General features: G+C 38.2%; 1 protein-coding gene across 9 annotated transcripts in view; it reads left to right on the forward strand.

The window, feature by feature from the left end:
- The window catches only part of LOC106090109 (collagen alpha-1(XVIII) chain), a 1585531-nt gene that overhangs the window by 1040221 nt on the left and 520120 nt on the right, over window positions 1–25190 (forward strand). For 5 of the 9 annotated variants that reach the window (XM_059369513.1, XM_059369516.1, XM_059369517.1 and 2 more), the window contains exons 14-15: window positions 13516–13653; window positions 14221–14238. In XM_059369513.1, coding sequence (XP_059225496.1) covers window positions 13516–13653; window positions 14221–14238 — 156 coding nt within the window. The remainder of the gene's footprint in view (window positions 1–13515; window positions 13654–14220; window positions 14239–25190) is intronic. The other 4 variants (XM_059369521.1, XM_059369525.1, XM_059369528.1 and 1 more) reach the window with 1 other exon arrangement.

A 25190-nucleotide genomic window follows, 5' to 3' on the forward strand; every position in this document is an offset into this window, starting at 1 on the left:
GCGATCTGGATGGTTCAACGGTAGAAGCTTGTAGGCAACTTCCTTCTTCTGTTCCTGTGGTATCACAATGGACGAAAAAGTCGAAGTGAGTCTGAGTGAGGCAGACTGCCACATTAGCCTAACCTAACCTACGTCGTACTATTGGGTTGCCCAAAAAGTAATTGCGGATTTTTCATATAGTCGGCGTTAACAAATTGCATTCTTTCTTCTGTCAGTTATCAGCTGTTACTTTTAGCTTGCTTTAGAAAAAAAGTGTAAAAAAAGTATATTTGATTAAAGTTCATTCAAAGTTTTATTAAAAATGCATTTACTTTCTTTTAAAAAATCCGCAATTACTTTTTGGGCAACCCAAAATTTTTCCAAATTTAAAACACTAGTCCTTCCATACCAAAGTCCCAAATTTCAGCAGTGGTCTTACGATGGCCGTGTAATGTAACTTTTTGAAAATTTGGGCACTAGCGTTCCCTAAAAGATCAGATATGACGTCGTTCACAATAAACAGTGTTGTTAGAGAAAATACCTCTTAAATGTCGCCAACATTAAAAAAGTAAAAGCGTGCTAATTTCGGCAGGGACGAATCTCCACGAACCCTCCACCATGGATCGCATTAGTCGAGTTTTTTGTCCGGTATCTCTTTTTAGGCAAACAAGGGATAATGAGTAAGAATTGCTATGCTATTGAAGCTATATCAAGTTATGGTCCGATTCGCACCATAAATGAATTAAATCTTGAAGACCAAAGTAGAAGTCATTGCATAAAACTACTGCCAATTCTGCTAAGAATTGCGCTCTTTAAGGGCTCAAGAAGTAAAATCAGGAGATCGGCTTATATGGGAGCTGTATCAGGCTGTAAACCGATTCAGACCATCTCTGACACGTATGTTGAAGGTCATAGGCGAAGCCATTGTACAAAATTTTAGCCAAATCAACCAATAGAAATTGAGCCCTCTAGAGACTTAAGAAGTATAATCGGGAGATCGGTCGGGAGCTATATCAGGTCATAAACCGATTTAAACTGTTTCTGGCATAGTTGTTGGAAGTCGTAAAAAAAATCTTTGACACTCTAGCCATGTCCGTCCGTCTGTCTGTTGAAATCACGCTACAACCATTAAAACTGGAGAAATTCCTTTTTTTGTCCATTGACAGTTTAAGGTCGAAAATGGGCTATATCGGACTATATCTTGATGTAGCCCCCCATATATGCCGATCTGACGATTTGAGGTTCTAGGTCCATTTAAGCCACATTTTTTACCCCATTCCGCAGAAATTTAGGACAGTGAGTTGTGTAAGGCCCTTTAACATCCTTGTTCAATACGGCCACGATCGGTTCAGATTTGGATATAGCTGCCATATAGACCGATCCCCCGATTTAAGGTCTTGGGCCCATAAAAGGTGCAATTTTAGACGGTTTGTAATGTTAAACCCTCTTGACGTCCATGTTTGATTTGATCTATATCGGTCCAGATTTGGATATAGCTGTCATCGATCTCTCGATTTAAGGTCCTGGACCCATACAAGGCGCATTTTCCGTCCAATTTTACTAGAATTTGGTAAAGCGGGTTATGTTAGGCCCCTTGACATATCTGTCGAATACGTCACAGATCGGTCCAGATTTGGATGTAGCTGCCATATAGACCGTTCTCCCGATTTAAGGTTATAGGCCCATAAAATATGTATTTATTAACCGATTTCGGCGAACTTATTAACATGGTCAAGACCGGGCTATATTTGAATATAGCTGCCATATATACCGATCTCGCGATTTAAGTTTTTCCGACTATAAAAGTACGTTTATTACTCGATTTGGCTGAAATTTGACATGGTGCGGTGTATTAGGTTCTTCGACATTTGTGTTCATTATGGCCCAGACATCCTTGTTCAATACGGCCATATTTGGATATAGCAGTTCATATTTGGATATAGCTGCCACATAAACTGGCCTTCCGATTTAAGATTTTGGGGCCATAAAAGGTCCACTTATTATCCGATTTCGCTAAAGTTTATGACAGTTAGTTATGTTATATTTCTTGACATCCTGGTTTAATATGATCTAGATCGGCCCGAATTTGAATATAGCTGCCATATAGACCTATCTCTCGATTTAGGGTCCTGGCCCTAAACTATTCTCGTTTATTGTCCGATTTTTCTGAAATTTGGTATAGCGGGATGTGTATATACCGATCTTCAGATTTAAAGTTTTATACCCATAAAGGATGATTTTTTTAAACCGATTTCACTGAATGAGTTCTGTTAAGCCCTTTGCTATTCGTACCAAGTATGGTGAAGATCGGGCTATATTTGGATATAACTGCCATATATACCGATATCCCGATTTAAGATCTTGTGACCATCAAAGACGTTTATTACCCGATTACGCTGAAATGTGACAGTGCGTTGTGCTAGTCTCTTCGACTTTCGTATTCAATATGGCCCAAATATAGTCTTGGACCTATAAAAAGCGCAATTATTGCTAGATTTTGCTGAAATTTGACACAGTGAGCCCTTTTAAGCTCTACGAAATCCGCGCCCCATATAGATCAGATTGGTCTTTATTCGAATAAAGCTGCCATGTACATATACCGATCTCTCGATTTATGTTCTTAGGCCCCTAAAAGGTGCATTTTTGAACCGATGAATATGGTAGAATGAGTTGTGTTACACCCCTACATTTCCTTTCCGAATAAGGTGGAGATCGAACTTTATTTAGAAATGGCTGCTTTGGACTCATGAATAATGCATTTTTCACTATATTATAACAAAACGGCGGTTGATGCGAGTATATATATTCCAGGTTGTGGGTATCCAAATTCGGCCCGGCCAAACTTAAAGCCTTTTTACTTTTTCTTTAATTTTGTCTAATTGTTGCTTCAAATTTATTATTATACTCACCACCATAGGATGGTGGTATACAAATCTAGTATTTCCGTTTGTAACACCTCGAAATATTAATCTGCGACCCCATAATGTATATATATATATTCTTGGTCGTCTTGACAGTCTGAGTCGATCTAGCCATGCCTGTCCGTCCCTCTGTCGAAATCACGATAGCGGGCGAACGCGTGAAGCTAGCCGCTTGAAGTTTTGCACAGATACTTCTTATTGATGTAGGTCTTTGGGGATTGCAAATGGGTCATATCGGTTCAGATTTGGATAACGCCCCCATTTGACTTCTTAAGCTCCTAGAAACTTCACTTTTCATCAGATTTGGCTGAACTTTGGAACAAAGGCTTGTGTTATGACTTTGAACAACTATGTCAAGTACGATTGTTGTCGGTCTATAAACTGGTATAGCCCCCATAAAAATCGATCCCCGGATTTGACTTCTTGAGCTCCAAGAAGTCTCAATTTTCATCAGATTTAGCCGAAATTTTAAACAAAGACTTGTATTAGGATTTCCAACTTCCATGCCAAGTACTTTCCTAGTCGGTCTATAAACTAATATAGCCCCCATGTAAGCCGATCTCCGGATCTGACTTCTTGAGCCCCTAGAAACTTCACTTTTCATCCGATTTGGCTGAACTTTAGAACAAAGACTTGTCTTATGACTTCCAATACCCATGCTAAGTATGATTCGAATCGGTCTATAAGCAGATATAGCCCCCATATCCCCGGTTTTGAATTCTTGATCCCCTAGAGGCCTGAATTTTCAACTGAATTGATTGAAATTTGACCCTTAACCATATCTTATGACTTACAACACCAGTGCCAAGTTTTATCCGAATCGGTAAATATGGCGATGTAGGCCCACCTGAGTATCGATATCTCGATATGACTTCTTGACACCATTGAAACTCCAATCAATTCCCGATTTGATTGCTACAAAAGAATTCAAATACAAACTCTGTTGATAGGGGTACATTTTTAGCGGGGTCCAAGTTGGTGGGTACCTTAAATTCTGCCCGGCCGAACTTAACACGTCTTTGCTTTTTTTTATAAATTTATAGTTTTCAATTTATTATTTTTATTTTTATGACAAGTTTTAGTACTTTACAGTTGAATGCATTTTGTCAACCATATTATTATCAAAAAAATATATTTCGACTTTCTACATTGCAATATTATTTCTTTTTTGGTTTCAACTGCATAACAAAGTTGTATCGAAAAGTTTTAGATAATCAAAGCAAATATGAGTTGTTGTAAAAATTATTACCATAAAACAATATTGCTTAGAATATTTTGCTCATTGCTAACTTTGGCAAAATTCATAACCAAATGAAAAATTTTTCTATATTTATCAAAATGTGCATTTGCTTGTCACATGTATGCATTTGAATGGTTACAATGAGGTGTATCGTTGGCATGAAGCGACAAAAAATTCCGATGCTGGTAAGTGAAAGTTATAGAATAGTATTTTTTATACTCTATTGTAATAGGGTTTTAGTTCTGTCTACTACTAAACCCCGTTTACACTGCTCATTAAATTCGGATTTTAAGCTCTCGTCAGATGATTTTATAAAGACTTATTTAGGCGTTTTCGTTCATTGTGATACCACAGAAACAGGAAAAGGAAAATGCCTTCTGGTTCCTACCATTGAACCATCAACATCGTTTTAAAAAGTCCAACAACTTGCGAATGTTCACATCAGAGAACAGCAGCAAGCCACCTTAAAAATACGTGCACTCTACAGACACACAGCGAATGGCAAGCTCCCACCTTATACCAGCAATCGCTGTTGACGCTTACGCCTCACAACGACTTAAACATAAAATACGCCTTTAAATTCGTCGAGCTATAGTAAGTATTTTTGCTGATGAGCATAAAATGATCACTGGTTGTATTTTCACGAGGGCTCACATTGACCGCAACTGAATAGAAGCCACACACACACAGACACAGTTGTTAGAGCTGAAATTAATTTGCGTGCTTTGTTATGGCTTGCGTAGAGAAAAAAGTTGAAGTAAGTCGTCACTTTTGAATAGACGGAGACAGACAGCATGTACGTCACTGATAAAAGCAATTCTCATCTAAAATTAATAAAAGCAAGTGCAAAACAACAACGGAGTATATCCATTTCGCTCAACAATGCTCGATGTCTCATTCCTCTGCTTGCTTTGGCTTCATATGACCCTCATATGAGAGGTGCTTATTTGCAAGCAACACACGATGTCCGACGACCAAATTGAAAGACACATCCACACATTACTATTACGTACGGACATCTCTCTCTCTCTCTATTGTATATGTGTGTGTGTTTCTAGCTAACTTTGGTTTTAGGTGGCATGCGTAACAGACAATTGCTTTGGCCAAAGTTGCTATTGAGTACCAAATTTTGGGTCTCATGCAGTTCTCGGACAAGATTTCAAAGAATTGAGAACCTAAAGTTTAACTCCTTCTGACTGCCAGAGCGGGACACAGACACACACCAGATATTCTATAGTCTCTTCATCGTCGACGTTCTCACAGCTTCGGCAAAATTCGTTTCTGGCAACTTTCAGTCCGTCAGCAAGTTTTTTGATCAGACAGTGACCTGTCATGACGGACACAATGACTGAGATGTCTGTTCTAGCCAATGACAGATAGACCTCTCACATAGTTTTGGAATGCTCAAAGTCCCCTTTGTGACCATCTATCATCCGTTGCCTGCGGGTCTGATTCTGAAGACTTATAGCTTGTTTGTCTATCTCGAAACGAATTTTTCGCGTCACTCAAGAGTTTGTTTAAACTGCAATACGAGCAAAAAGCGAGGAGTTTCGATGTATAAACAGATTCATCAAAGTCAAAAGAGCTTAAAACTCATCAAAAATAAATACTAAAAATACTTTATATAGACAAATATAGATCGGAAAAAGAAGCCCAGACGAACGAAAAGCAACCGTCCGACATCGATAAACAGGCTATTAGTTTACATGTCGCAGGAGGCATACCCACAGGTTTCGGTCCTCTCGTAAGGATGTTGCTAGTCTCGCAAGCTTGTCTGCTCTACAATTCTCTGGGATAGTTCTGTTGCCCAGCACCCAGAACAGGTGAATTTTTAACTGTACAGTATGTTCGTTGAGATATGTGCAATCGTCGGGGGTGGTTTTTTTAATTCAGAGATACAAACTTCAGGGATTTAATGGCTGCCTGGCTGACTTAGAAGATATTTATGCCCATCATGGCTATGACATTGCATCTTTGCCATTCCACCACTTCTTTAATGGAGATGATCTCCACTTGATAAACACTGCAGTGGGTAACCTTCTCCATATGAGCAGTATGGAATCAACCGTATAGATGTCAATGTAACTTCTATTACCAGGGATTTTTTAGTTCGAATGTCTTTTCTCAGGAATAATGGTACAGAACTTTTTTTTTACCAGAACAGAACACTTCCAAGTAATAGAAATGTAACGTGATTTCAACAGACAGACGGACAGACATGGCTAGATCGTCTTAGATTTTTACGACGATCAAGAATATGTATACTTTATAGGGTCGAAAATGGATATTTCGATGTGTTGCCAACGGAATGACAAAATGAATATTCCCCCACCCTTTGGTGGTGGGTAGAAAAATGCTACTCATGGTGGAGGGTATATACGATTTTGCGTCAAACATTCTAACAGACAGTCTTGCTTACTGAATAGTACATTAAACCTTATCTTACCGTTCATACAAAATTCCCCACAATCTTCCGTACACATTCTTCATTTGTTTATCTTTCAGTCACTTTGGTAACACCCCTCCCTAATGGTGACAATATTTGTGAGGTACTATGCCATGTAAAACTTCTCTCCAAAGAGGTGTCGCACTGCGGCACGCCGTTCGGACTCGGCTATAAAAAGGAGGCCCCTTATCATTGAGCTTAAACTTGAATCGGACTGCACTCATTGATATGTGAGAAGTCTGCCCCTGTTCCTTAGTGGTCTAAATTTGCATTTGCACTTTGGTAACACAAATACTAAAACTCCTTTCTTAATTCAATACTTGATCTTGATTATTTTAAAATGCTGTTCCTAATCACCGCCCCACCCTATTATTCACGTATGTCAATTCTCAAATATGTATTTACTAGTGCGATAGTGTTGGTCGTAGAACATGGTAAAATTAAAAATGTTTACTTCCTCCCTATGTCCATTTCAGAAAAAAAGACGAAAAACAAAATGTGAACAAATAGGATATTCTAAATGTTGGCAATTTTTTTTTTTTTTTGCAACTTTTCATAGTTGCTAATAACGATGCCACATCATACGTCGCACACATTGCTACATCCAACTGCAGCCACATTTATGTGAATTTCAATTGGAAATGGTACTAAGAATAAAGGAAAACTCAAAAATAGAAAGATAAGCATGGTGAGAGAAGGGAATGATGTGTGGTAGAAGGACAACGACACAAACACATTATTCATTTATTTTTCTCCCTCCATATGAATGATGAATATTTCGACCAAAGTGTGTGTATGTGTGTGTGTGTAATGTGACTGTGTGTGAACATGTTGCCAAAAAGTATTGGGTTAATTTTTTTCCCCATATTTTTTTTTTTGAAAATGCAAAAATGTTGAATGTTAAAATTCATTCATATGCAGATCGTAGTGAAGAGTTGTATGAGTAGGGATATAGTTGCCTCATGTTTCTTGTTGTTGTTTTTTTTTTGAGCACTCTCCATTTGAGTATGTACAACATGGTAAATTTGTATGCATGTATGCGAATTCATTTTTCCCTGGAATTTATGTTGGCGATGGATATTTATGGGGAGAAAAACGCTATACTTTCGTCTTTACATATGTGCGCCGGGTTTATGTGTGTGTGTGTGTGCAATATAATTTTGAATTATACATTTGAAATGCTGTACATGCACAGACATTACTGCTGGAAAATATCTCATTTCCGGTTGTGTGTTGGAAATAATTCAAATAATATTATGGTGTGTTTTTCTTAGAATCTCACAAATTTAAATACAAATAAATTGAAGCTAAATAAATAGAATATTGTATAGATGCAAAGAATTTGAGCCTCACGGCTGGCACAATTTGAAATTTTGATTCAGTTTTTAGCCCAAAACGGAGAAGAAAAGCCGTAAGGCACTGTGCACTTTTCACTCCTGCAAAAAGGATGTTCGGTAGGAAGTGAGGGGGGTATCACCAACGATGATTTATTGGATGTGTACGGCCACTATGAGACCAGTACTGTTTCATGGGGCACTCAAATGTTGGAGGGCCGTTGATAAGTGGACTAGCACGATGGAATGCGAGAAGGTCCAGAGACTGGCCTGCATCGGAGTCAATAGGTAGAGATTCTGCCGGGTAAATACCCAACGCTTGGGTATGTATTGGGTAAATACCCAATAAAAACCTTTTTTGGGTATATATTTCGGCATTTATAATTTTGCAGATATCTTGGGTATAAAAAAATTTTGCAAACCAGATCGGACCATATTTGTATATAGCTACCATATAGACCGATCTCCCGACATAGTGTAATGAAATTTGGCACAACGAGTTTTGGTACCCCTCTAAACCCTTTAGTTGAATATTGTCCAGATCGGGTTACATTTGGATATAGCTGCCATATAAGCCGATCTTCCGATATGGAGTATTGAGGAGCATTTTTCATCCAATTTTGATGAAATATAAAGTAGTGCGTTTTGATACCCCTCTACACCTTTGTGCCGAACATCGCCCAGATCGGACCATATGTGGATATAGCTGCCATATACACAAATCTCCCGATATAGAGTATTACAAATCGGGCTATATATATATATATATATATATATATATATATATATATATATATATATATATATATATATATATATATATGTAAATCAAGTTGTTTTTGTTTGTTTGTGTGTTCTTTATAGAGTCAGAAACGGCTGAACCGCTTTTCTTCAAATTTCCACTGATGGTGCATAATGATCCCGTGGTGAAACTAGGGTACTACATTTTTTGATATCCGAAAGGGGAGCGGACCCTCCCCCTTACCTAAATTTCAGAAACGCCACATCTCGGAGATGGGTGGTGCGATTTAAGCGAAATTTTGTGAGCTCTCTTTTAGTAATCAACAAACAAAAATTTGTTATCCAAATTTCCGATTGCGGTACCTAGGGTGGGCGCCCCACTCCAAAACCTACAAAATATATATATATATATGAAAGGTATTTAATGAAAGGTATTTAAGATTATCTGATATCCAATTGTCGGATCAAGTGTTTGGGGGACCACCCCAACCCCCCAAAATACCCCTAAATCGGACGTATTTACCGACCATGGCAATATGGGACTAAAATGAAAGGTATTTGCGAATAAAATACGAATATGATATCCAAATTTGGGAGAAAGTTTCTGTGGGCCCCTTCGCCAAAACACCCCCCAAACAGGACTTATTTACTGATCGTTTCAATATGGGGCTTAAATAAAAGGTATTTGAGTGTAGAACACGAATCTGATATCCAAATGTGGGACCAAATGTTTGAGGGCCCGCCCATCCGCGAAAGCAACCCCCAAAAAAGACAAATTTACGACCAAAGCAATATGAGGCTCAAATGAAAGGTCTTTGGAAGTAAAGCACGAATCTAATATCAATGTTCGGGAAAAGTGTCTATGGGGGCACCCCACCCCCATAACACCACCCAAATAGAAAGTATTTGCTGACCATTGCAATATGAGGCTCAAATAAGAGGTATTGTAGAGTATAACATAAATGTGAAATACATATATATCTCAAAGCCAAGTCACTGAGTTGCTGACCCATCCACCAAAACACCCGCCAAACCGGTCATGTGTGCCGACTATGGAAGAGTGGAGCTCAAATGAAAGATATTTGGGAGTAGACCATGAATCTGACATTAACATTCGGGACCAACTTTCTAGGGGTCGTCCCACCACCATAACAACCCCCAAGTAGGACGTATTTGCTCACCAAGACAATTTGCGTCTTCAAGACTTTGGAGCTCGTTATTCATAGTTTTTAGGGCCCATACCCCAAATCGGACATATTTGCTGGCTATTTCAATAAGGGGCTTAAGTGAATAGTATATTTGCTCACCAGGACAATTTGGGTCTCCAAGACTGCGGAGCTCGTTATTCATAGTTTTTAGGGCCCATGCCCCAAATCGGACATTTTTGGTGGCTTTTTCAATAAGGGGCTTAAGTGAATAGTATTTGAGTTTAGAAAACGAATTTGATATCCAATTTTGAGGCTAATGGCAATATGGGGTTCAAATAAAAGATATATGGATATATGAGAATAGAGCACGTTGCTGATATATTTTCCGGGCTTAGTGTTTGGGGGACCACTCCAATCCCCAAAACACCCCTAAATCGGTCATATTTGCCGACCATGTAAATGTGGGGCTTAAATGAAAGGTATTGGGGGTTAGAGCAAGAATTGATACCCACTTTTGGAACCAATTTTCTGGGGGCCTACCCCTTTCCTATAATACCCCAGAAACAGGAATTTTTTACTGATCATCCCAATATGGGGCTCAAATAAAGGTATTTGCGAGTAGAATACGAATTTGATATCCAAATGTAGGACTATGCATTCAGGGCATCACCCCTTCCCCAAACACCCCCCCAAAGGGTGAAAATTTTGTTGACCATGCCATTATGTGGCTCAAATAAAGGGTATTTGAGATTAGAAAACGAATTTGATAACCAATTTTGGGACCTTGTGTTTGGGGGACGCCTCATCCTGTTAACTCCCCTTAAACCAATGGCAATATGGGGTTTAAATAAATGGAATTTTAAGGAAGAGCACGATGCTGATATTTTTTTTTGTCCTCTTTCGTGTTCATTGACTTATCTATCCTCTGTTGTATACGTAAACTTTCAAGAGTATACCTCTTATTTTCATTTCTCTCTCTGTCAAGAATTCTAACAGCTCTGAAAACAATGTTGTGTCCCGTCTCTTTAATTTGTTGTGATATAGCTGTCCTTTCTCTGCCTTTTTTGATGTCTGCTTCGTGTTCTGCCATTCGTATTTTTTTTTCCGATGATTTTCCATATTTGTATTGTTTGGGGTGAATAACATTCTGAATAAGAGTCCTTATAAGTGAAGGTGGAAATTTGTTTAATTTTAAAATGGTTTCTATTTTTGCTATATTGCTCGTCACTAAGGTCTACAACTTTTTTGATAAAGTTAGTTGCCATATTTGTCTTCATCCTTTAGGTTGTGTTGAGTTGTAGTTCATCATTCGTCCAAATGCCGTTGCCTTCGTGTACCAGTGTGTAACTATTTTGTTCTTCTGTCTTATAATCTCCATATCCAAGAATAGTATTTCGTCATCTTCTTCTTTTTCCAATGTAAATTGAATTTTCGTGTGATATGTGTTAAGTAGCCTTAGTATTTCCTGCTCGTCTTGTTTCTTGATTACTCCCAAGAGGTCGTCCACGTATTTCGTTAAAAACTTGATTTCTATATTTCGGCTTCTTAGTTCCCCCAACACTTCGTCCAAAAGTGTGTCTAACACAATGTCAGATATAGTCGGTGAGAGGGGGTTGCCCATTGGCATACCATATGTTTGATGGTAAATCTTCTTCTCGTATTTAAAATAGTTGTTTTCTATGAGACAGAATTGCAAGAACATCTGTTTCGTCATCTTAGTGTGTTCCTTGAGATGTTCCCACTTACTCATGATGTTTTTTATAGCCAAATGTGTTGGTATATTTGTAAATAATGATACCACGTCAAATGATACAAGTATATCGTCATTTTCTAATATCACGTCCCTTATTCTTTCTTTTACCTCCATCGAATTTCTGAGGTTGTATAATGAAGATGTTAGTGTTTTTAATATATTACCGATGAATTTCGATCAATTGTAGCACGGCATTTTCGTTGAAGAAGAAATAGGTCTAAGAGGTACTTTGTCCTTATGGATTTTCGGCAAACCGTAAAGTTGTGGAGCCAAGGCTGAATTGCAAACTAACTTCGATCTTTCCCATTTTGTTACGCTATTATTCTTTGACAGTTCTTGTACGATGTTATTGTTTGTCCTTTCTAATTTCATTGTAGGATCCTCCCTTACAGTCTTGTACGTGTTCTTGTCCTCTAACAGTTTTTCCATTTTGTTGTTGTAATCTTCTTTGTAAAGGGTGATTTTTTTGAGGTTAGGATTTTCATGCATTAGTATTTGACAGATCACGTGGGATTTCAGACATGGTGTCAAAGAGAAAGATGCTCAGTATGCTTTGACATTTCATCATGAATAGACTTACTAACGAGCAACGCTTGCAAATCATTGAATTTTATTACCAAAATCAGTGTTCGGTTCGAAATGTGTTCATTCACCGTAACGTTGCGTCCAACAGCATCTTTGAAAAAATACGGTCCAATGATTCCACTAGCGTACAAACCACACCAAACAGTGCATTTTTCGGGATGCATGGGCAGTTCTTGAACGGCTTCTGGTTGCTCTTCACTCCAAATGCGGCAATTTTGCTTATTTACGTAGCCATTCAACCAGAAATGAGCCTCATCGCTGAACAAAATTTGTCAAAATTTGAACACATTTCGAACCGAACACTGATTTTGGTAATAAAATTCAATGATTTGCAAGCGTTGCTCGTTAGTAAGTCTATTTATGATGAAATGTCAAAGCATACTGAGCATCTTTCTCTTTGACACCATGTCTGAAATCCCACGTGATCTGTCAAATACTAATGCATGAAAATCCTAACCTCAAAAAAATCACCCTTTACAATACCACTGTTTTGTTACCTTTATCGGCCGTCGTTATCCGGATAATATCCTTGTGCTTTTTGATAAATTTTCTGGTATCTTCGTAAATTCCAAGTATGAACTTTTCTTTTTCTGTGTTGCTTGAATTATTTCTGAAGTCCGAAATTATATGTGCCCATTTTGCCCTAGTTATGTCCTTCTCGGTGTCCTCTTTTATCGTCTGTATCCATTGTTCAATGTCTGCAATCAGTGGAACTGGGGCGAAATTGTTTTTCAAACAGGGAGTGCGAATTTGATTCCCAATGATAGGATCCATTTGTTGAATATATTAAATTCTATATTGGTGTAGTTTATAAACCAGTCCTCGTTAAGTTTACTGCTTTCAGGTTCTCGATTTTGCAATTGTGTGCCTGTCCTACCTTAGATTTGATATTGCTATATCTAGTCCATTGCTCTTGTGTAAATTTGCATAGTGATTTCTCCCTCAATGTTGCCAATCTCTTTCTTTACTGCTCTGATGGTGATATGACTCTCCCGTATTTCTACGTTGAGTAGTTTGGTGTGAAAGTTTTGTTGTATTTTCTCAGCCTGTTGCTTCGTCTGTGTTGATTTCAATAAGTTAGAAATATGTCTAGTCGAATTTTTAAAGTGTGTTGGTGTTATGCCTTGTTGTTATTGCATTGAAGGAGAAATTTCAATCTTTCTGTTTGTTTCGCTAGTCTATTTATCGTTCTGCAGTATTGCTTCAACCCGCAAAAATCACGTAAGAGATTATGGAGCAACAGTGGTCACTAACAAAAATATATAATAATACAATGTTCGGCTCTGCCTAACTTTAATCTTTCTTTACTTGTTTTTAACATACATGTGTATCCTGTTTTCTATTAAATAACAAATCTTCTCTTTACAGAAATACACTGGCAAATGTACATGCAATGCGTCTGATATCCTAGAAGCAATAAAAGAAAACGATTTACTGCGCGAAACCATACGTGGGCCACCAGGAATGCCGGGTAAAGAGGGTAAAACAGGAGCTCCAGGCCGTACGGTAAGTTGGCTTTAAGGATTTCAAAAATATTTGCAATGAAAAAAAAAAATGTATACGAAAGATTTAAAGAACAAACTATAAAGAAAAAATTTAGTTATTTACACGAAAACTCCCTACAATAATCATCATAGGCATACTAAGGATTCTATAGTCTGTACGAGGCTTGTAAGGAGTTTTCATGCAAAATATTTTATCTATAACAACAAACATAACAACTTTTTTTTGAAGAATGGAAATGTTTACATTTATCAGCTAGTATTTAGTTCCATAATAAAAGTGATTTTAAGTTAGAAGAATTAAATATCTTTGGGTTTAATCTAGTTAATGTGGCAATTAATAGTTAAACTTCGTGATTTAATGGATTGATATATACAATTAAAATTTTGAAAAAATCATAACAGCATTTTCCAAAGTTGTTTGATACTAATCCAAATTTTTGTTATTCACATTTTGCAACTTGCTTCCTCTTTCCTAAGGCAACAGAATTAAGGTATCCCAATAACAAATAATTGGCAAACATTTTTTTGAAATTGGTTTTAAAGCAAAAATTCCCCCTTCCTTTTTCAGATTACAACTACCGAAAAGGTAAAAAGAGTTTTGTACAATTAACTTTCAAGCCGTCCCTTCCTATCTGCTACTTATTGACTAATTGCCATTAATTTTCACAATTTCCCATATTGGTGTTATTGAAAGTGACTAACATTAACTAATTGCTGATTAATCACTAGGCACCTGATACATTGGAATCGCCTAAACACTTTTGAACTAACATTTGGTACAAGTGAAACTAAAGCATCTTTTAAGATAGTAAAAACAACATTTAAAATAATCATAGAGAGAAAGTTTTTATAAAAATAAAAAAAAGAGTTTAGTTTAGTTTAGAGGTATTTGAATACTACTTCCTTTCACATAAAATTACTTTATAAACATAAAGTATTATAAATTTGGAAGTTTTGATTTGGTTTGACCAAAGAAGACTTGGATGACCGAAGAAAAAAATGTGAGGTATAGTTTTTCTATGTATATCCTTGGGTGAAACTCTCCCTCTTCTACCTTCACACACACACTCAAGTATTGTGTTTACCATGAAGTTTCATTTCATTTTGGCCAGGATGTAAATCGTGTCAACTTAAATCCTTGCAAATAAAATAAATAGACCAGCTCTTTACTGTATACTTTTTTATGCATTAGGGTGTATTTATGTCCTGGCAAAATATTTACCCTGAGTAAATAAACAATTCCATTAATCATGTCATATGAAATGTAAACGATGTGTCATTACTAACGTAATCTTAATGTGAAAAATACGTTTGCTCCTGGGCAAACATAGAGAGAGAGAGGGGGGGGGGGGGGGGGGAGAAAAAGAGAACAGTTGTTTTGGAAAAATTTGGGGTTATCATATTAGCACCTTATAAGTAAAAGCGTGTTAAGTTCGGCCGGGCCTCATCTTATATAACCTCCAACATGGATCACATTTGACATGTTCTTTGATGGACTTTTTCAAATACACATGTGGAGAGAAAAAACAGTAAGGAAAGGCAAAAGTCGGATGGTGCCGCTATATAATACCCTACTTTTTATATGTAGAACTTATATCGATATCAAGTCAGACTTTAATTTGGATACCAATTGAAATAGCAATTTAGAACCTTGTAAGATTTTCCTACCATAGGACAAAAGATTTGGATTTCCTCATCGGATAAAAGATTATATGGGAGTTATATCGAAACCTGTGCCAATTTTAATGACACATAGTGGGACGTCAAATAGAGCATCTCACGCCCTAGATTGTAGAGATGTGACCAACATTTTGGGTTCTACCTCCTTAAAAGTCCATATCGGATGAAATATACACACTGGAGCTATATCTAAATTACGACCGATTTTAATGGAATTTTGCGCACGTACTGGAACGTCAATTTAAACGTCTCATATAAAATCGGGCGAAAATTGTGGATTCTACAGCCTTAAAAGGCCATATCGGATGAAAGATATATATGGTATTTTATGAAATTTTGCACACATATGAACACGTCAAATAAAGCACCTCATGCAAAATATTGTAAAGATCGGACCAAAATTGTGGCTTCTACAGCCTTAAAAAGCCAAATCGGATGAAAGATATATATGGGAGCTATATCTAAATCTCGACCGATTTTTATGAAATTTTGCACATGCATTGCGACTTGACAAAAACGATTCCAAGCCAAATTTGGTGGAGATCGGACCAAAATTGTGACTTCTACAGCTATAAAAGTTCAAATCGGATGAAAGATATATATGGGAGCTATATCTAAATCTGAACCGATTTTTGTGAAATATTCCGGGTATATTAAGTGCAGTAACAAAACAGTCCGTGCCAAATTTTGTACAGATCGGTTGAAAATTGTAGCTACTACGGCCATCTAAGTGCAAATCGGGCGATACATATATATGGTAGCTATATCTAAATCTGAACCGATTTTTATGAAATTTTGAACACATATGGAGACGTCGAATAAAACACCCCACGCCAAATTTTGTAAAGATCAGTTAAAAATGATGGCTTCTACAGCCTTAAACGGCCATATCGGATGAAAGATATATATGGGAGCTATATCTAAATATGAACCGATTTTTATGAAATTTTGCACACATATGTAGATCTCAAATAAAATAGCCAATGCCAAATTTTGTGAAGATCGGACGAAAATTGTGGCTTCTACAGCCTTAAAAAGCCATATCGGATGAAAGATATATATGGGAGCTATATCTAAATCTGAATCGATTTTTTTCAAAATCAATAACGTTTGTTCTTGGGGCAAAAAAGTGACATGTGCAAAATTTCGTGACAATCGAGCAAGAAATACGACCTGCACTTTGATTACAAGAATACATGCAATCACAGACGGACAAACGAACGGACGGACATGGCTAAATCGAATCAGAGAGTGATTCTGAGTCGATCGCTATACTTATCAGTGGGTCTAGCTCTTCTCCTTCTTAGCGTTGCAAACAAATGCACAAATCTATAATACCCTGTACCACAGTGGTGGTGCAGGGCATAAATAGGCGTGAGGATGAAAAATAAAATGATCAATACCATTTGGTACTAGTTTCATTACCAAAATGGTATTGATTTCATTATTTATTTATTTTATTTTATTTATTTATAAATTTATTGGCTACACGACAAGATAATAGTCTTAAAACTAGAGTGTAGATTTATTGTTAAATAATACATCCGAAGTAGGTTCTCAATAAATAATCTAGGTTACAATAAATAAAAAGTGGAACAAAACAGTGTTTACAAATGAAAAGTGTTAAAAAGGACAGCAGGAAAATAAAGACGAGCCGACCAAGGATATTTGCTACGAGCGCCTAGGGAGAAAGAGAATATGACCGCTGCCCCGCTCATGATATTAAAATCGTTCTGGGAGATTTTAATGCGAAAATAGGGAAGGAAGACATTTTTGGTCCAACAATCGGAAAGTTTAGCCTCCACGAGATAATGACTAGTAATGGGTTGAGGCTGGTAGATGCCGCCGCGGCAAAACGCGTGGTAGTTTGAAAATGGCGAGGAAAGTGCGATCTGACACTGCGCGGAAGCTGGACATTAAAAAGCTGCAAACACAACAAATGGCAGCGGCATTCTCTACTCGACTGACCCAACTGCTTGATGAAATCACTCAGTGGCAAACTATTGCCCACTGCATGGAAAATGCAGCGAAATCTGTACTTGTATACCGGTAGCCTCCGCCATGAAATCCATGGTACGACCAAGAGTGTCGAGATGCTACTAAAGCCAAGAATGCGGCATATAGAGCCACCGTGCAATCAGTAGCAACGCGCCAGAGGTGGAATCGGGAGAAAAGGAGAGAGGAGAAACGTCTATTCCGCAGAAAGAAAAATGAAATGGAAAGACGTGAGTGCGAGCGAATTGAGATGTACCGGAATCAGAATGAAGTGCGGAAATTCTACCAAAGAATTAAACATCAAACCGATGGCTTTGGTGCAGGCACATCCTCCTGCAGAGACAAAGAAGGAAATCTGGTAACTGACGCAGATAACATGCTGCGGATATGGAAAGAACATTTTACCCAACTGCTAGTGTCCGATGTTGGCGGCGAAGAGGATACCGCAGAACCAATCCCTGATGATGGTGTAGAATGTTTACCTCCTAGTCAGATTGAGGTCCAATTAGCAGTAACCCGACTAAAAAACAACAAGGCAGCAGGAGCCGACGAGTTACCCGTTGAACTATTTAAGACCGTAGGCGACACGCTGATAAGGCGTATGCACCATCTTATCTGCGCAATCTGGCTAGAAGAACGCATACCAGGTGATTAGAACCTCAACATACTAAGTCCCGTACACAAAAAAGGAGACAAGATGGAATGTGCCAACTACAGAGGAATAAGTCTCCTCCCCATCACATACAAGATACTCTCGAGCATACTGTGTGAAAGATAGAAACCTAAAGTCAATGAGATGATGGGGCCCTATCAATGCGGCTTTAGACCATGTAAATTCACCCTAGACCAGATAATGACACTGCGCAAAATCTTGGTAAAGACCCGAGAAGGACAAATTAACACCCACCATCGCTTTGTTGACTACAAAGTCGCCTTCGATACTCCTTTACGTGCAAAGGTATTGCAAGCCATATCTGAATTTGGTATCCCTCAAAAATTAATAAGACTCTGCAGGATTACACTAGCTGATACGCGTTCCTCAGTAAGAATAGGAAAGAATCTCTCCGAACTATTTATAATACCAAACGAGGTTTCCGACAAGGAGACAGCCTCTCGTGTGATCTCTTAATATCCTGCTGGAGAAGATTACGCGAAATGCAGATGTGAATAGATATGGCACACTAATCACAAGAGAATACATGCTACTCGCCTATGCCGACAACATCGACATCATAGGTCGATCACTGGAATTAGTAACTGCAGCCTTTGAAAGAATCGAAAGAGAGTCAGTGAAAATGGGTGTGGCAGTAAATGGAGATAAGACGAAATGGATGGTTTCAACTCCCAAAAAGCCTTGCACGACCGAGCAGATAAAAAAAATGGAGAAAGTTGGTAACCACAACATTGAGACAGTGAGTAACTTTAACAACCTCGTCACCGCCGTAACCGAAACGAATGACACCAGTTTTGAGATAAAGCGAAGAAAAATACTGGCAAGCAGATGCTACTTTGGACTAAGCAAGCAGTTTAGAAACAAGGCCACCTCTCGACAGACGAAGACTACACTTTACAAGACACTGATACTACCCGTGCTGTTATATGGTTCTGAAGCATGGGTACTTGTGGAAGCAGATGAGGCAGTGCTTGGAGTATTTGAGAGAAATATTCTTCATAAAACACATGGAACAGTTTGACGACAATAGCATAGTTATGCGCATCAAAATACAACGGCTGCGTTGGCTAGATCATGTTGTCAGAATGGATGAAGAAGCTCCAGCAAAGTTCCTCTTTTGAAGGCACACACGGTGGTACACGCAAACCGTGAAGACCAAAAGCCGATAGAAAGACCAAGTTGTGGAAGACACCTCGAAACTTGGAGTCAGGGATTTTAGAATGAGCGCAGAAGATCGAAGCGCTGGGAACGCTGTTCTACGTTCGGCTAGTGGAACAAATATTCTGTCATAGCCAATTGAAGTAAAGTAAGATGCATTGAATATCGTGTGGTAGATTATTCCAAAGTCGTATGTTGCTAATATAAAATTGTCGTTCAGACATAAGACTCCGACTTCTAAAAGGTATTAACTTCTTCCTCTATCAGATTGGGCAAATATCAGTTTCTCAAACATATATCTGGGTTTCTTTTCCACAATAATCTTATATAAAAATATTAATGATCTGGTATTTAGAAGATGGTTGAAACCAAGTCCAAATAGAGAATCTACATATTGTGAAACATGCTGACTCCTTTTTAAACCATACACATAACGGACTATGCTGTTAAAAGCTACATTCAATTTTCCGAGGCTCGAAGAATCACAATTCGAAAAAAGTTCACAACCATATATCGAACCTGGAAATAGGAAGGTTTTCGCCCGAAGAATTCGGATATTTATGGGTGCAAAAGAATGTGTAGTCCATAAAGCACGAAGCTTGCAAAAGTCTGCCCGGCTGCAATGTTAGCATGATCGGACCAGCTCAAAGAACTGTTTACAAACCACGCCTAAATTCTTCGCACTTGATAGAATATCAATCCTCTGACCATTAATGCAAATATCCGTTTGTCGCATGTTGAAATTCTTGTTTTTGTGAACAACCAAACATTTAAACTTTCTTGGATTTAACAAACAACCATTTGGAATATCAAACTGTTATTAGTTTTGGTACCAAATCGGTATTGGTTTTAGTACCAAATCGGTATTGGTTTTATACCAAATCGTTATTCAATATTCTGCTCCTAATGAACCTGAATAAAAAAGCATTGAAAAAGAGTTATTATACCCACCACCGAGGGATGGGGGTATATTCATTTCGTCATTCCGTTTGCAACACATCGAAATAACTATTTCCGACCCTAGAAAATAGATATGTTCTTGATCAGCGTTAAAATCTAAGACCATCTAGCCATGTCCGTCCTTCTGTCTGCTGAAATCAAGTTACACTCTTTAAAAATAGAGATATTGAGCTGAAACTTCGCACAGAGTCTTTTTTTGTCCATAAGTAAGTTAAGTTCGAAGATGGGATATATTGGACTATACCTGTATATAGCCCTCATATAGACCGATCAGGGTCTTAGGCCCATAAAAGCCACATTTACTATCCGATTTTGCTGAAATTTTGAACAGTGAGTCGTGTTAAGCTCTTCGACATCCTTCTTCAATTAGGCCCAGATCGGTTCAGATTTGGATATAGCTACCATATAGGCCGATCCGCCGATTTAGGGTCTTAGGCCTATAAAAGCCATATTTATTATCCGATTTTACCAAAATTTGAGACAGTGAGTTGCATCAGGCCCTCGACATCTTTCTTTAATTTGGCCAAGATCTGTCCAGATTTGGATATAGCTGCCATATAGACCGATCTCACGATTTAAGGCTTTGGGCCCATAAAAGGCGCATTTATTGTCCGATTTTACCAATGTTTGGACATTGAGTAAAATTTAGCCCTCCGACATACTCCTGCAATATGGCACAGGTCGTTCTAGATTTGGATATAGCTGCCATATGGATCGATCGCCGATTTAGGATCTTAGCCCTATAAAAGCCACATTTATTGTCCAATTTTGCTGAAATTCGGTACAGTGAGTTGTGTTGGGCCTGTCGACATTCTTCTTCAATTTGGCCCATATCGGTCCAGATTTGGATATAGCTGTCATATAGACCGATCTGCCGATTTAGGGTCTTAGGCCCATAAAAGCCACATTCATTTTCCGATTTTGATGAAATTTGGGACAGTGAGTTGTGTTGGGCCCCTCGACATTCTTCTTCAATTTGGCTTAGATCGATCCAGATTTGGATATAGCTGCCATATGGATCGATCCGCCGATTTAGGATCTTAGCCCTATAAAAGCCACATTTATTGTCCAATTTTGCTGAAATTCGGTACAGTGAGTTGTGTTGGGCCTGTCGACATTCTTCTTCAATTTGGCCCATATCGGTCCAGATTTGGATATAGCTGTCATATAGACCGATCTGCCGATTTAGGATCTTAGCCCTATAAAAGCCACATTTATTGTCCAATTTTGCTGAAATTCGGTACAGTGAGTTGTGTTGGGCCCCTCGACATTCTTCTTCAATTTGGCTTAGATCGATCCAGATTTGGATGTAGCTGTAATATAGACCGATCCGCCGATTTAGGGTCTTAGGCCCATAAAAGCCATATTTATTATCCGATTTTGCTGAAATTTCGGACAGTGAGTTATGTTAGGCCCTTCGACATAATATTTTAATTTGGCTTAGATCGATCCAGATTTGAATATGGCTGTCATATAGACCGATCCGCCGATTTAAGGTCTTAGGCCCATAAAAGCCACATTTTTTATCCGATTTTGCTGAAATTTGGGACTGTGAGTTATGTTAGGACAGTCGACATCGTTCTTTAATTTAATCCAGATCGGTCCAGATTTGGTTGTAGTTGTCATATAGACCGATCCGCCGATTTAGGGTCTTAGGCCCATAAAAGCCACATTTATTATCCGATTTTGCTGAAATTTGGGACAGCGAGTTATGTTAGGACAGTCGACATCATTCTTCAATTTAGCCCAGATCGGTCCAGATTTGGATATAGCTGCCATATAGACCGATCTCTCGCTATAAGGTTTTGAATCCATAAGAGGCGCGTCTATTGCCCGATTTCACCTAAATTTAGGACAGTGAGTTGAATTAGGACCTTCGACATCCTTCTTCAATTTGGCTCCGATAGGTCCGGGTTTGGATATAGGTGCCATACAGACCGATCTGTCGATTTAAGGTCTTGGGCCCATAAAAAGCGCATTTATTGTCCGATTTCGCCGAAATTTGGGACAGTGAGTTGTGTTTGGGCCTTCAACATCCTTCTTCAATTTGGCCCAGATCGGTCCAGATTCGGATATAGCTGCCATTAGATTGATCTCTTGATTTTTGCCGCGATGACAAGAATAGAAATGTGACGCCGTTAATTCCTTATAATCTCCTTCGATTGGTATTATATTAATGCCAAATGGTATTATATGTGCCAATGACGTGAGTAAAATACTATCAGACGGTATTGGCAAAGTACCGTCCATTTTCTGAATTCGGCTGGGCTGAATCTTGGTTGGAATTTAATTTTATTCCACATACTAAACTTCTGTCAAAGAAAAATTAAAATTCTGGGAACCAAACAAAATAATCGAAATACCGATTTATATGAGAGCTATATCAGGTTATAGACTGATTCGGGCCACACTTGGTCCAGTTTTTGAAAGTCATAGCAGAACACCACATGCAAAATTTCGGCCATAACAGAACACTGTATGCCAAATTTTAGCCAAATCGGACAAAAATTGCGGTTTGTAAGGGCTAAAGAAGTCAAATCGGGATATCGGTTTATATGGAAGTTATATTAGGTTACGAACCAATTTCGACCGTACTAGGCACAGTTGTTGGAAGTCATAACTGAACACTGCGTACCAAATTTCAGCCAAATCGGACTCAAATTGTGGATTTCAGGGGCTTAAGAAGTCAAATCGGGAGATCAGTTTAAATGGGAGCTATATCTAACTCTGAACCGATGTGTCCCATGTGCTATCCCCATTGACCTACATGAATAGATAGTATCTGTGCATTATGTCAAATGGCTAGCTTTGTCCGTTCGCCAGCTATCGTGATTTCGACAGACGGACGGACAGACATAGCTAAATCTACTTAGAATGTCGAGATGATCAATATACACTTCAAGGATCTTACACAAATATTTCGAGGTGTAACACCCCCATCCTGTGGTATAGAAAACTCGGCAGAGCCCGTCCGAGATTCGATCCAGGGCACACGTAACAACAGCGAGAGCTGTTGCCGTTGTAAAGCGTTCATAGCTATCAGTACAACTTTCAACAGATGCACAGAATCTTGTGTATGCTATGGGAGTAGTGTAATTGTGCAGACAAAAAAAATTTGCTATTACACAAAAACACATGCATAGGAAGAAGCACAGCTAATAAGATAGGGTTGTCGAGCGTGGTTAATGTGGTACGTATATCATAGAGGTGTTTTCGCAATAAATTCGTTATAAGTATAACATACCAACTTACGGCCCTTGAAGCCTATACTCTGGTCATTGAGTTCGTCTGGAAATACTCAAAAAAAAAAAAAAAAACAAAAAAAGAGGAAACAGACAAAAAACTTGAAAAATGAAAAAGAGCCCGGCCGGGATTCGAATCTGGGTACACGGAGCAACAGCTAGAGCCCTTGCCGTTGTGTAGCGTTTGAAGCCACCAATACAACTTCCAACAGATGCACAGAATCATGTGTACCACCGAAGTAGTGTAATTGCCACAGAAAAAAAACTGTCGTTACACAAAACACATGCATTGGGAAAAAGTGGAGCTAATAGACAGGGTTGTTAAGCGTGCTTAATGAGGTAATTGCATCATAAATGCATTTTCGCAATCAATACGATTCAAATAAAACATGCCAAAGCACAGCCCCTGAAGCCATCACACCTAATATGGCTGAAAAGTCCTCTAACCAAAGACCAAACGCGGCTATCTTTGGCTTTCCTTTTCCATTCGCAATCTCCGATCGTTGAGCTCGTCTCGAAAGAGAAACAAAAATTGTAAAATGTAATGATCTTCGCCCTAACAGGCAAAAAACTTGAAAGATGAAAAAAGAATCATTTATAAACCCATCGCAGCTATATCGGAATGTGGTCCAATTGGGACCAATCTCGGCGCGGGCGTCGCGATATCTATCGCAATTCAATGCTCATGATGGTAAAACAGAATATTGGTCTATATGGTGGCTATATTTAAATATAGTCCGATATCTGCCCTTGAATATATCATAAAGGCGGATCTCTCGACTTAAATTCTTGGGTCCATAAAGGGCGCATTTATTATCCGCCTTGGAAATTTGGCATATTGAGATTCGTCGGTTCGGACAATTTTTGGATGTAGCTTCCATTTATAGCGATCTCCCGATTTAAGTTCGTGGGCCCATAAAAGGTGCATTTATTAACCCACTTCGCTGAATTTTGATACCGTGAGCTTTTTAAGACCATCTTGAGTAGTGAATTGTATTATACCTCTTTACGTCCGTGGCGAGTTTGCTCCAAATCGAAGCATATTTCGCTTCACCAATGATGCATTCTTCACCGGATTTTGGGAAAGGTGGTTAACATATCCATATACATATATATCCAAGGTGGTGGGTATCCAAAATCCCCACCGGACGAACAAAGCCACTTCAGAGTGATGCATCTGTTTCCATGTTGCTTCATGGAAATTATTTAGCCTATGGTATGCTTTTCATAACCCTTTATGATTCCTCCTAAAAATTTAAGAAACAGGGGTGAAGCAAACAACTGGCACTTGTTATTATGCACTTTTAAATGATGTCTTCAACACCATCACATTATTTATAGTAATCTCTTTTGTTCTTTGCCGCTCTCACTTGTGTATGCTCTACTTTACAAAGTGTTGAGTTCTTGTCTTGTTGCTGTTGTTGATGTTGATGATGATGTGAATATTTAGTTTAGTTGTTATTGTTTTGCCAAGGTATGGCTTAAGGATATGTACACACATGTACATGTATTAGTTCATTCTTCCTTGTTTGCATACATACATACATACCTATGTAAAAATATCCATGCGTAAGCCTGTTTATATGCAAAACATTGGAATACTTAACAAAGGGTAGAACAACAGTGTTGTGGTTGTAGTATGCAAATACAACAAATCCATAACATTTTTCATAAAACAACAATAAAAATTGTTGAAGACAACATCATCATCATCATCATCAAGGACTAAAACCACAAATGATTAAGAAAGAAAATCTAGAATATATACATCATGCTTACCATAAATCCTTTTGTATATCAATAACAATAGCCTTGAGTTGGTATTTAGGA

Source organism: Stomoxys calcitrans, chromosome 1 (genome assembly GCF_963082655.1).
Source record: "Stomoxys calcitrans chromosome 1, idStoCalc2.1, whole genome shotgun sequence".
In the NCBI taxonomy this organism is placed as follows: domain Eukaryota; kingdom Metazoa; phylum Arthropoda; class Insecta; order Diptera; family Muscidae; genus Stomoxys; species Stomoxys calcitrans.